General features: G+C 36.3%; 1 protein-coding gene across 5 annotated transcripts in view; it reads right to left on the minus strand.

Moving 5' to 3' along the window:
- Positions 1–11,958, minus strand: part of chchd3a (coiled-coil-helix-coiled-coil-helix domain containing 3a) — an 80,998-nt gene extending 69,040 nt beyond the window's left edge. Inside the window, exons 1-4 of one of the 5 annotated variants that reach the window (XM_036210203.1) lie at positions 11,321–11,958; positions 11,151–11,238; positions 9,348–10,212; positions 189–282 (exon numbers count right to left, since the gene is read on the minus strand). In XM_036210203.1, the coding sequence (XP_036066096.1) occupies positions 189–282; positions 9,348–10,212; positions 11,151–11,231 (1,040 nt within the window). In that variant the 5' untranslated portion in view covers positions 11,232–11,238; positions 11,321–11,958. Of the gene's footprint in view, positions 1–188; positions 283–9,347; positions 10,213–11,150 lie in introns of all 5 variants that reach the window. The other 4 variants (XM_024290885.2, XM_024290893.2, XM_024290867.2 and 1 more) reach the window with 4 other exon arrangements.
- Between the last annotated feature and the right edge of the window lie 1,572 nt (positions 11,959–13,530).

Consider the following 13,530-nt stretch of genomic DNA (forward strand, 5'->3'; position numbering starts at 1 on the left):
GTTCTTAAAATATGTCTTCAATCCTCCAAAAAAACATGACAAGAACATGTTAAAAACATATTTATCATCAGAGAGGGTCTTTAGAAAAAGATTTAATTTGTGCAAGACAGGAGAATAATAATTCAGCTTTAATTTTAGGAAAAAAAGTGTATGTTTAAGCCAAGAGTGTTTGTGTGCATGCTACTAACCAGGCTTGCATGTCTTGCTCTGCTTTAACCCTCTGCTGCTCAAAGTCTTTATGCAGCTCATCAGTGATCTTCTTCTTCAGAGCCTCCTCATCAACTGGAGACAAAAACAAAACACAAAAACAGAGATGAGAAAAAAAGGGGAAAAAAATCAAAGCATACTAAGAAAAAACAGTAAAGACATAAGGAAAAAAGGGTGATGAATTTCCATTTATTTCTCTTTGCTGAGGTACTTACATCCTTCATCCTTAAACACAGTACAATACTACCCTGTCTACATATATTCATGTCAGGGATAGCATACTTGTAAGACTCTGTGTCCTCAGCGGTCTATCTTGGCAGGTAATTAAGCATGAAAGTAAAGACGCCGGCCGGTGACCAGACCAAAACGTGCTCTGAAGACAGAAGTGGCGCGCTGCAACACTGCAGTGATGGAGGGGGAAGTGTCTTAGTTTGTCAAGATTGCTCTCCACTGCATTAGTCAGATGGGATAATCCCTATTGTCAGAGTCTATTATTACCTGGTAACAAGTGGTGACAGCAGGGCACCAAAACCTCATTACACTCAACCGCGATTAATACTAAGAGAAAACAGTATAAGCCAAAAATGTGTAAATTCAATGTTTTAATTCGAAATAAAAACATTCATGTAATCTGCTTCTAGAATTGGATTGTTTGCCAACCGAAATTGCTTTAAGGATTTATCATCATCTCACATTTTTTAAAATAGCATAAAGATCACGATCAGATTTCCAGTTCACGCTCTTTCTCTTCTTTTATTAGCAAAATTCAAATGGATATATGGTAAAAGACTGACAATTCACAAACGTAAAATTTTTATTTACGGAGAAAAGTCAAATGTAAATTTTCAAACATTGCTTAGCATCTGCGACTTTATTGAAGTGTGGCATCTCTGTAAAAATTTGTCACAATTTATCAAAATCTACAACTTGGGTTTCTTTGACAAAAACTTATAGCACTTTGTTTGTCAAACATTCTTGTAAATAGGGCTGGGTATTGCCAATAATTTTCAGAATGGATTCGACTCCGATTTTATTCTGATTATTTTTTTTTATTCTTTTGATCGTCTTAATTCAATGAAACTGAATTTGGAGTTTACACAGTTTACACATTTAAACACATTTGTTAAGAAATACATTAATGATCTATATCTATGTTTTGACGATTTTCATATTGATCTGATACAGTTCACATACTGTAAAAGTTATTAATTAAATTATAATAAGATTCTTAATACCATACAGGCTACATGGATTCTCGAACAGAGAAGCTCCTTCTGCCTCACCTGGAGGGCCTTTCAGTTTGGCCACTAGGTGGCGATCGCGCTATAGCATTACATCTTATTCCAGAAGAAGAAGAAAGCATGAGCAGAGTACAAATGGTTAGCATTAGCCACACTATGGGAAATCCCATTATACGTTGGAAAGAAGCTAGGGGACAGCATTAGATCGATCTCTACTTTTATGGATTGATTATTGATCTATTAAGCTTAGATACATTGATCAATTTTATCAACCCAATTTTTCTTAGTGTTCCAAATGTAATACATGATCATTTATATGGATATAGTTTACTCTGAAAGGCTTAAGAAAATCATGGTATGGCCACTTTAACAATATAGAAATATAGAAACAAAGAAATATGGTAATGATGTCATGAAGGTGACTCTAGAACTGCTACATAAATACTTGACGTTCTTAAAAATTGATGATCAATCTTTAATATTTTTCTCACAAAAAAAAAAAAAAAATACAGTTGGGGTTTTGGTAAGCATTAGGTAGACAAGCCTGAAAGTCTTAAATCAACCACTACAACAAAAGCAGGAGGTAGCAAAGAGAATACAACTTTTAACTGCAGAGTACATCCAAATGCTGCTGTCACCCATTATCAAGACAGTGAAAAATATTATCCATCATGTTTGACTGCACTCAGAAATCCCATTGATCTAACTGCAGAGGAGATTGTAATTACAACTCTATTAGGAGGAAACAGACAACCTATGGGTCTGAAGTCCCTTTTAGGGTGTCTGCTGAAACAGTATAATTTAGAACTATGAAAAGTTGAAACTGTTGCACAATTTGAATTGATTACTAAAATAATTTTGTGAAGACATATAGGAATATAGGCTTTACATAGATACGCTTAAAAAAAATCAGATAAAAACAGCTTTAAAAGACAATTTTTAAATAGCAATGGGGCTTGATGAACTGCAAAGATATTTAACAGAAACATTTAGAGAGAAAATTTGAGATGTGCACACAGCAACAACCACAAAGGTATTAACCTGAGTCACAAACCAGCAGGAAACAAAGATAAAGCCCACCCAACAAAACTTAAAATATAATCAAGCTAAATCATGCTGCTAATTAGATAAATCCAGAAATATTTATAGACATGGCATAAAAGCAATGTTATTGTGCTTTGTAAATTACATTGCACATCTTAAGGACTTCAGTCGTTCAACTTTTTTTCCTGTGATGACAGCAACTGCTAAATGTCATTGTAATTATGTAAACTGTTTACAAAGTTTTTGAGTTTCAAAAAGTTACACAACATTTCATGGACGCGAGGAGTCGAAAACACTTTTCAAAAAATTAAAATTTAACAAAGTTGTGGGCTGGATTATGCTAAAAAAAACTATTTCAAAGTGAACCCTGCTGATCTCAGTTGACAACCAGATAATTAAAAACCAAATGGTTTATGTGAAAAAAAAAACACAATCTGTAAATGTTGAAGCAAATGTAATTTAATGTTTCAGTTTCTGGATACATTGCATTTTAAAAGTCAAAAATAGACCTCAAATAATGTAGATAGTAATTAAAAATTTAACTATCGCTCACTGAAAATGAGACTTTGAATATGTTGCATTTGACTCTCAAATAAAAAACTGACTAAACTGAAACTTTAATTTTTCTATAAAATCCTTATGAACTAAATTAGATAAAATAACACATTTTTTCAGGTCTAGATCGTTACTTTTCTAATAAAAAAAGGTTTTTCAATACTGTTAGAATTTTACATTTACCTTTTTCTAGTTCAAAAGACAGTTGCAAAAAAGCCAGTTTCTTGTACTCTGTCATAAATGTTCATCTATTATGTTGTATTATTTTATTTTTCTGATGTTTATTAATTGTTTAAGTACAAAAATTTCCTTAAGAATAAAAGATATCAATAAGATTGAAATAGCTCATTCTTACTAACATAAGCAAGATCTGTTTAGTTTTAAAAGAAAATGCAAATTAGTGTAAAATAACAGATTTTGCACACAACATTACGTTGCAAGCCCCCATTGTCATACCAATACTAAAATATTGTGAAATCAGAAATCGATTTACTGTAGGGTTGCACTGAATTAGGGAAATGTGCAATATTGGTGATCAGTATTGCAATTACAATATGACTTGCATTACATAAATAGTAAAAAAAAACACATTTACCTGCAACCGTTTAGTTTAAATTAAAGTAAACATAACTGTACCTCCAAATAACGTACATCTACATAGGAACCAGAAATCTAACAAAAAAGGGCTCCATTTGATTGGTCAAATGTGTAAACACTGTGCACGTGTGACACGTTCAAGAAGGCCCAGAACGGGGGTTTTTGAACACTGGACTATCGCAGCTCAATACTAGCGCATGTACTCAGAGTTGGAAGAGGCTTGGTTTGAAAAGTCAAAGCAGTACAAATCTCATGAATCTTGCTCCGGGCTTTTTCTTTCACAGCTCTATTCCGATATATGAAAGACCTGGTAGTACCATACATTTCCAGCCAGGCACAAGCTGTAATTATTATTTTCTCCTTCATGAACACTTTTCAAACAGTTGGTACTTCCATGTTTTGAAAAAGACACTATCCATATGTCACCACCAAATCTGAGGCCCCGATTGGTCAAAGTTCAACTGGTTTAAGTTTTGATACATGCTGAATCGCTGCACAGTTTGTAGGTAGAGCCTGAAAACTGACTTAAATTTGCATAGCGATGCAAACATACATAAACTTTTCATTGGAAGTGGTCTCTAGAACGTGCGTTTCTGAGCCATTGATTCATTGAATACTTCAAACTGCCATGAGATGGTTTGGAAAGTGTGTAAACACTTACGGTAACAATTTACTGCAGTTTGTGGTGTCTTTTGCTATACATTTATCATACAGGCCGATATCGCGATGATGATAAATATGTGATTGATAGTACAGAGTAAAATCTAATTTACTGTATAAAAAAATAACATCAACTTGAATCATGGACATAAAGTTTCTTTTAAGTCAAAGTTTAGACAAACTTGGGCAAAGTTCAGGCAAAAGTGCCAATATTGGTCCATTTCTGGTTTCCTCCACAGCTTTGGTACATGAATGCCTCATATTGCTAACCAGCCCACAGGGTCAGCCACAGAACAGGTTCTGATATGATAAACACTGTCTGAGGTCCTTGAGGGAGGCTGGTTGGGTCACAGACAATTCCAGATTGACAGAGACCGTGTCAATCCTGAGTAGGACATGTAAATGTTAAAAAGATTAAAAACTCATCATCTTTTTCAACGCGTCTCCCTCCTTTCCATTTCCACCAATCGCTGCACCCTATGGAAAAACCCACAGAGGAGGAGGCGAGGCAGCGGAGCACAGGCTATTGGCAGTGGAGATAATAGACGAAGGCAAATTGCATTTCTCATCAGAAGTTTCATTAACCCTAGGACCCGCATTGAGGGCATAATCTGTAACATTACCACTTCCTCACGTTTCTACCTCGCTCTTAGTCGAGTCACCACACACCTTTACAATGCAAAAATGAAAAGAGAAAAAAAGTACCAAGAGACGGTCTCCAGCTCGAACACTCCGATTATCCGATTCTCTTTTACTCATCTGACTTTTCTGTCAAATCAGTAGCACCATGGACACATCTAATCAGTTTTTCACTAAACAACAAAGATCAGAGGCAGGAGGATACATTTACAAGCTGCTCATTTATCTAGTTGGGCTTCTACCGCAAATACCTTCGTGTCTCCCATCTACCCTTTCTTTCAGCTGAACCTGGGAGACAATATTTAAGCAGGCTATTAGTCCAGAACAGTGTGTAGGCTCTGGCATATGAATATTTATAGCATGCTGGAGAAGATGTAGGAGGTTCAACCTTGACAATGGTGTAATCAGCAGACATAGTGACTCGAGCCGTGATTTAGAGACAGCCAACCTGCTGAGAGCCTCACTCCAAACACAACTCTCGTGGACACACATAATCAATGTCTGCCTCATTAAGGTCGTACCCTTTGAGGATTGGGTTGAACTTTGGAACATCTATAACGAGATCCACATTCACATTCATCACACAGTCTTTTTTTTTCCTTTTTAATTCGTTAAGAAAAGAGTATGTTCCAAAATATTCTATTCTAAATGAGTCATTTTTCTTCACTTTTGGTAAAGTTGGTGAAACACGTCGAGGTGACCTAAAGCTTACACTTCGGTGAAATGACCACGAGGCAGCATGGAGCCAATTAAGACTGGAAAATCCATAAAACAACTTTTGTCTGTTTGCAAACTTATACATCAAAGACTAAAAGAAAAGTAAAATCTGTCTCAACTAGAAATCACACAGTATGGTGTGTATTTATTCATAAACCTTGTAGGTGGTTACTAATGGGAATAACATCCAAACCTCATACCTGCTTGAAGATCAAATGAGTTGATGTTAAATTTATCTTTTAATCCAAAACTAATGAACTGAAACAATGAAGTGATAACTTTATGCAGAATGAGAAAAAAATGGTTATAAATTATTTGTTTCTGAAAGTTTTTGGCATGTCTTCTTTGAAATCCAGTATTCTATGTCATATGCCTAAAACTCTGTGGTCATAAGAAAATGTTGAACCTATCCACGCATGCATAGACGGCACTTCCTGCTCCTAATGAGGCCTACAAGTTTGTTGTGTGAAACTGTGGAGGTGTTGTTTTAATCACTGGAGCCAGTGTGGCGTGGCAAAAGTTGGTCTTTTTTAATTACCTTACTGACTGAGCACAGTCAAGGATGGGAGAGTCTGCCCACATCGTGGATGCCACCCTACGAAGAAAATGCATCCAACGGTCCGTTCTGTTTTGTGTAATTAGCAGGTAACATTGAAATGTCCTCTGCTTGATCAGGGGGAAGTCTCCCATACTTTCAGGGCAATGAGATCAAAAGTGTATTTTGGCACACCAGAAACAATGGGAGTGAGCAAGGTTATCTGGCGTGGGCGCCGACAGCTGCATTGCTGCTCATTTTCTAACAAACCCTCCCTTGTATCTTCTAATTGGTTGCATACACCTGATCCAGGTAATCAGCTATAAGTGGAGCAAGGACATTTGATTCTACTCTCTGAAATTGAAGTCTTACTTACAGACTTTTGTGATTTTTAAACCCAAATGGCCAATTTCCTTTATAGTAGTACACACAGTGTGTTAAGATTTTGATATATGTGGATACAGAAAACTTGATCCCACAATAAATGACCAAAAGCTTTGTTAAATGTAAAGGCTACAGTGAATTATTAATGTTTTGTGTTTATGTACACACTAAGATAGGTGGTTGTAAGATCAATCTGACATGAATCAGCACCAAAAAAACTAAGTTTAGATCAAAAGTGTTAGACTTCTGGCTTCTGGCCTCAAAGGATGGCCTTATGCTGTTTTTTCAGAAATCCTGCTTTATCTGCTATTTATTACCTGGATCAGGTGTGTTTAGCCCATAGTCAGTATATCACTGGACAGCTTAAAACCCCTCCCCCCTCAAGTTCCAAATAGGAAGTACCTGGTGACTCCAAGAAGCAAAAAAACTCCATAAACTTCTATTGAGAAATAAACAGTTATTACTCAGTCCATCTATTTGTCAAAATAAAAATTTCTTGCTCTGATACCTTTTTCTTAACATCTTCTTGTTAATCCCATGTATTTTTCTTTAATATATATTTTTTCTTTATCACAACGTATTCAAGCACTAAACTGACCAATCAGATGCCTCATTAAAAGCATGAACGCTCAATTGACAAATCCTCACGGGTACGGTTTCAGTAGAAGGCCTTTGAAAAAGCTTACTCATGGTTGGAGACAATGGCTGCCATAGAAACGTTGACTCAGACCGACTCAGATTAATCACTCTCGTCTGGCTACAAATCGCTGTGTTCGTAATGCAGAAAAATGGCAACTGAATTAACTTAATTTCGCTAAAACCAGAGGTAAGGCACTTTTTATGGGTGACATCTCACTGGCGTTGACCATCTCTATTTACAGTCTATGGTTCATCCAGGCCGCGAGGGCCAGCCTCCTGCTGGTTTTCCAGAATCCTGCCTTATCTGCTGTTGATTACGTGGATCAGGTGTGTTTAGCCAATAAGGAGCTTCAATGGCAGGGTTGGTTAAAAAACATGTAGGACACTAGCCCTTGAGGTCTGGAATTTGACACTCCCGGTTTAGATCAATGAAGCTGGAAGCCCTTTGACTAGTTAATTCAAACTCGTGTATAAAAATAAAGATTATGGCGCCATTGTAGATCCAAGAGACACTTTTTTTGTTTATGGCAAGTTAAAACTAAAAGAAATAAAGATAGTTCTAAGTAACTAAGTAGCCACTAGGTTACATACAACAAAAACAAATGAGTCTGTTTAAAACAGCCCAATTTTACAATGAATGAAAGATTTTTGACAAAATGTATTAGAAGTGGACTTTTTGGAATGCATGTCCTTGTATTTTATACATTTATCTTTTTTTTATTTATTTTTTTTTAGAACACAGACATGAGTTTCAAAATGACAGGTAAACAGTCACCTCATCTTTGGAGGTATTAATAAAGCATTTCCTCTGGTCATTTAATCAAGATTAGGCCGCTTTTAGCCAAAAATCAAAAAGCTGGTTCATTTTCTAGGACATAATCCCTGCAGAGCGGCATGAGTTCTTTAAAAATTTGCTCCCCCCCTCTCCTGCTATCTAGTCCCTCACACCCCAAACCTAACACTTCCGGTGCAACAAAAATACCAAGCAATATTGGAGCTATCCAGCCGTACAGTTTTGAGCCAAATCCCAGCTTGGACGAGGAAAACAAAGACATACGTGGATCTATTTGTCTACAAACGGATGCCTCAGAATGAAGCGCAGTGGGGAACTTGTGGCCTGCTGATTATAATTTGTACAACTACAAGTTCTTTTAAAATGCATTTTTTTCCATCTGCTCTTGATTCATAGTGATTTGAATAAAAAAGTACTCAGAAATGTTCTTAACATATGTCCTCCATCATCAGAAAAATGCCACTAGAACATGTTAAAAACACAATTTTCACTGGTGTGGGTTTCTAAATCTACCCAGTACAAATCAATAAGTTTTGTTTCTTTATCAACTATCCATCTTACCCAAAGATCTCAAATCTATAAGCAATATCATAAAACAAACTATGTAAAGTAGTGAACAGAAAGCTTAAGAGGAAAAAAAGAAAAAGGAAAGGAACAGAGAAGCATGTGGGCTGTAAATCCAAAAACGCCTATATTTGTGCGTCTATATATTTAAGGAAAAGGCCGCATGAACCTAAGACATAATAGAAGGGAGGCTGATTACAGCACTGGTTTATTAGCGTTATTACAAGAAAAAAAAATTAATCATTTCATTAACAGACCGAGGATGGCAATGAATCACCATATGACCGTAGCTTCTGTGAGGCCCATTTTGAAAATGAAGACTAATTACAATCCTCATGAAAAGGCACAGACAAAGAGCTTAAGGTGGCTTACAGTAAACACCCACACAATAAAAAAAATAATTACAATCTACTATAGAACAAACTCGTGCACAATTTTCCCCAAATAACCTTCACCTTCTAATTAAGTATGGTATAGAGAAGAAGTCTGCTGAAAAATTTCAGATAAAAGAAACCAATAACAATGAAAAAAGTATATTAAACCTGAGTATTTAATAAATGAACCTTCACTTTAGTCTTTTTTTTAGAAAACAGAAGGGCAAAAGTTAATCCAGATATTTGTCAGATTGACAGAAACAAATCAATAAAGCAAAATATTAAAAATGAAGATGACATTTTTCTGTGTTATTAGTATATTTCTGAAGCAGTATTGACGATTTTACTCCAATCCCACTTTAATCAGTATTATATTGAAATCTTGAGAAATGACTCACTTGCTTGTGCTGCTGCTGTTCCTGATTCATGTGCTGTCACTGGCTTGGTGACTGAAGCAGGTGATAATGGTTCGGCTGCAGGCTGAGAAGGAGGTGCAACTGGTTCACAAGGAGCAGTAAACTCAGGCAAAGGAAGTGAAGCAAATGGTTGGGCAGACTGTGGGTGCAAAGAATCCCCTGCAGAAGGTATGGATGCGGGCAAGATGGTGACAGGCTCAAAATCAGGAGGGGAGAGGGGGAGTTGTGATTTGGGAACAGGGGAGACGATTGGTTTAGCATTTATGAGAGGAGGATGGGGGCATATGGGTTCAGATGCAGATGGTGAAGCAAGGGGCTCAATCACATGAGCAGAAGCAATGGGTTTGATTGCTGGAGGGGAAGAAGGGATGGAGGGATTTATTAGAGAAGATGGTTCGTTTACAGGAGGAGGAGGGTGAGGAATGATCACTTCAGACACAGTTGGAGCAGGAGGGGCAGATGTTGGCAAAGATACTGAATCCACAGCAGGTTGAGGAGGAGGAGGCGGTGTTGCAAAAGGTTTAAAAGCAGGCTCAGGAACAGCATTAGCAGAAGCTAGGGGTGCTGAAGATGGGAACACAACATCGGGTACTGTGGGTGCAGCTACCTGTTCTGCCACACGTTGAGAGGGAGGTGCGGCCCCACTCTCAGAGGCAGATGGAGCTGAAGGTAAAATGGGGTTTACAGGAGAAGGCAAGGAGGTGATCAAGTCGAAAGGGGGAGGTACATCCTTTAGGAGAGGAGGTGGGGTCGGGGTTGGTGCTGTGGAAGATGTTGAACTAGGAGTGTGATGCTGTTGCTTTGGTTCGGTGGGGTCCTTCATGCGCTTGATGACATTTTCAGAAAGCTGCAAAGGAGAATGAGAAATATGTCTTAATGCTTCAGAACAATCATTATATCTTGATGTCCCACCCATCTTTTGATCCACTATAAAAGCTTTTTCAGTGGTTTATTAAAAAAAATTATGCCGTTTATAGCCAAAATCAAAAAGTTTGTGTTGTTTTCTAAGAAATAGTTTACACACCCCACACTTTTTAGCCACGCGTGGGGGGTCACCAGGAGGTCACAGGTGACTTTGCTGTCATTAAATTCTCGAACAACGCAAGAAGGATCATCCAATGCTTGAAGAACCGCCTCTGGCAAACAGGAGGGATTTGAATGAAGAAACACTCGCAAGTGGAATTTTAAACTTAATTTTCTTTATATTTCATGATGAAAATGAGTGAAAAAAAAAGAAAATTTCACTTGGAGTGGATCTTTAATGTCACATCATAGAGATGCTTTAAAACAACTCAAATCCAATCAGAATTCAAGCTTCATTACAGCTTTCTCAGAGTGGCTTAACAACTGAGTAATGTCAGTAGCATTCCCAATGAAGTCTTTCCTAGTTAGCTTAAGCCTCTTGCTCTATTTTTAACTGCAGCTGACAGTGGTTCAGAATAAAAGCTCCCACATAACTACAGTCACTATTTTTTTCACTCACCACCCAATATATCATCAGCTTTCCACCTGTAGATTAATTTAAAAAAAAAAAAAGATGGAATATACTAAAAATCCAGCACTCTTATATCTAGTAGTTTGAGCTCACAAACCTTCAAAATAAAACACAACTTGTTTTATCCATTCAATTATCTTTAACTCTCAGAATGAATGAAAGTTGACAAGATTATGAGCGCAACTTGTTGATTCGACCTCCTTTTTGTAAACACCGCTCTGTATTTTCTATCCTAATACCCTTCTGTGGATAAAACATGCTTTTAATCAAGTTTGTGTGAGACAACTTACCCGTATGCCCTTCACCACTGTGATGTTGTCATTCTCGTCTGATTCAAATGACACGCGGCGGGTGCTGTTGTTCGCTCCCATTGTCAACCTGCGGCTTGTTAAAAGGGACGCCTGTCGGTGTTATTGACAAACAAAGGACGTGTTTTTGTTTTTTCTCACACTTTACCCACGTTGAGGTCTAAAGTACGGGGCCTCTTGACAGTTTGAGTGTCTAAACTTCCTTAGCATTACGTTTGGGAACAACGTGGGAGGTGATTGGCCAGCGGAGTCACATGTCTGTGTATCCGCTGTGTTGATTGGCTGTTGCTGGCAAATAGGCAGCGTGGGAATGTGACGCAGAATCAAATTTGTGACAGACTGCTAATTCAAGAAAAAGGACTGCAAGAGTATTTATTTTTTAGAAAATTATTTTTTTGTATCTATAATATGAAAAAAAAATACTGTCAACCTCTGGACTGTAAATGTTGTTTGTTTATGTGCAATTTGCACCGTTTTTGTAATGTTTTCTTTACCTGTCTTGTGTCCTTAAAAACTTAAAAAAGGAAAAAACAAAACTAAGACATAGATATATTGTAATACATTAATTAATACAGATTGAGCACTTATCATTAACGATTGTGAGTTGAACTTAGAAGTGTATAGTGAGATTTACTGTGCAGTATGTTGAGTTTACAACAGCATTTCTTGTTCTTTATTTGGGAAATCAAACTTGTTATATAGCCAAGATGTTTTCCAGCTAATATTAGCATGTATTTAAAAAATCCTAAAATGCTTCTTTTTTATGAATTACCTAAATTGTTACCTCTGCAAAATGTATTATAATTATAAGACAAAAAAGCATAATGTTATCATAATGAATAAGCAAAACCTTTAAAGCAGACTAACCATTAACAAAAAGTAATACACTTGAAGTGTATTTATTTATTTTTACTCAAATATTTAGCACATATAAACCATGCAAGTATATTGTGGGAAGTATACCAAACAAATACTTCCTCAGACTAAATTGGAACATTGTAAGCCGGAAAAATGCGTAGTATATAAAAGGTAAGGTTCAAATATACTGCCTCACTTTTAGCATAGACTAAAAAGACTTGCAATACACTAAAATAGACCATTTTTTAATAAGGCCATGGATAAAAAGAATCTATTTGCCTCAAACTTTCCGCTGGTCAACATCCACCCAGGAATAAATATTATCCTTCTTAATTTTTAATTGATTTTTTGTCTTTTAATATGTATACAATCTATAGCAGTTATTTTTGTTTCCTATTGTTTTCTATTATTTATAAGTAGGACCTTTTTCATAAAGCAAAACGGCAAGAATTTGATTTACATAATTACCTATGTTATGTTATAATACGATATAAAATGATAATACTCGGCCATCAAACAGGGAAAAAATGATCTAATCTAGCATGTCATCCATTGACTGTAAAAATAGTAAAAATAGACTTTTTTTATATACAGTCAATAATGTCATCTCATCAGGATGATAATGAATTTGTAAGTGTTGAGGTCAGGATTTTGGCACCTAGAAGAAAAAGTAGAGAAGACTTCTTTTGAACTTTCTTGCTTTATTACTAGAAATCTGTATATAATACTTTCTTTTCTTCAAGGAATTCAACAAAAACTCTTCCAATGTGAACCAGAAAATGCTTAATATAAACACAACTTGTTATGAAGAAGAAAGCTTAACAGTTAAAAATATGAATACATGATTGAGAAAAGGAGAGAATAGACTCAAATAGATGAGGATTTTTAATACAGGCATGTGCACCAACTTACTAGACAGTTCTGTCATGTTAAGAATAAAAAATTGTGGGAAAGAAACTTTTGCCAGAGTGAAAAAGAGAGAAAAAGAAATCTGAAGGTAGAATGTGGTATAAGGTAAGTAGATAGGAAACAGGCGCCCATTATCTAGCCAGGTTTCTTCAATTTAGAATTAGCACTGGTCGTTTGTGTATGCTCTGGTGACAGCAACATCAATCATTTCAGTGCCTACTGATTGTACGTTCCCATCCTGATGTTGAATCTGGTTGGTTTTCTTTCAGATTCTACTGGACTTAAAACTTGAAAGAAAGTTGCATTAAAGTGACAGATTTTAGACTAAACTCTCGAGACTTGGATATTCCTCCTTTCTACATTAAATATAAAGCTTAAACTCATCAGTATTATCTTCATCTCACAAACCAAGATGACATTGTGACTGTTTGTTTGTTTGTTTATTTATTGATTTTATTGATTACTGAATTATTGATTTTCTTTTTTTTTTTTGGACATGGTACATATTGTTCTATTTCATCCCTCCTGACCGCCAGAGGCGGTGCTTCAAGCACTGGATGATCCTTCATGCGCATGCGTAGTTCGAGAATTAATG

The sequence above is a fragment of the Oryzias melastigma genome, linkage group LG23 (assembly GCF_002922805.2).
Source record: "Oryzias melastigma strain HK-1 linkage group LG23, ASM292280v2, whole genome shotgun sequence".
In the NCBI taxonomy this organism is placed as follows: Eukaryota; Metazoa; Chordata; class Actinopteri; order Beloniformes; family Adrianichthyidae; genus Oryzias; species Oryzias melastigma.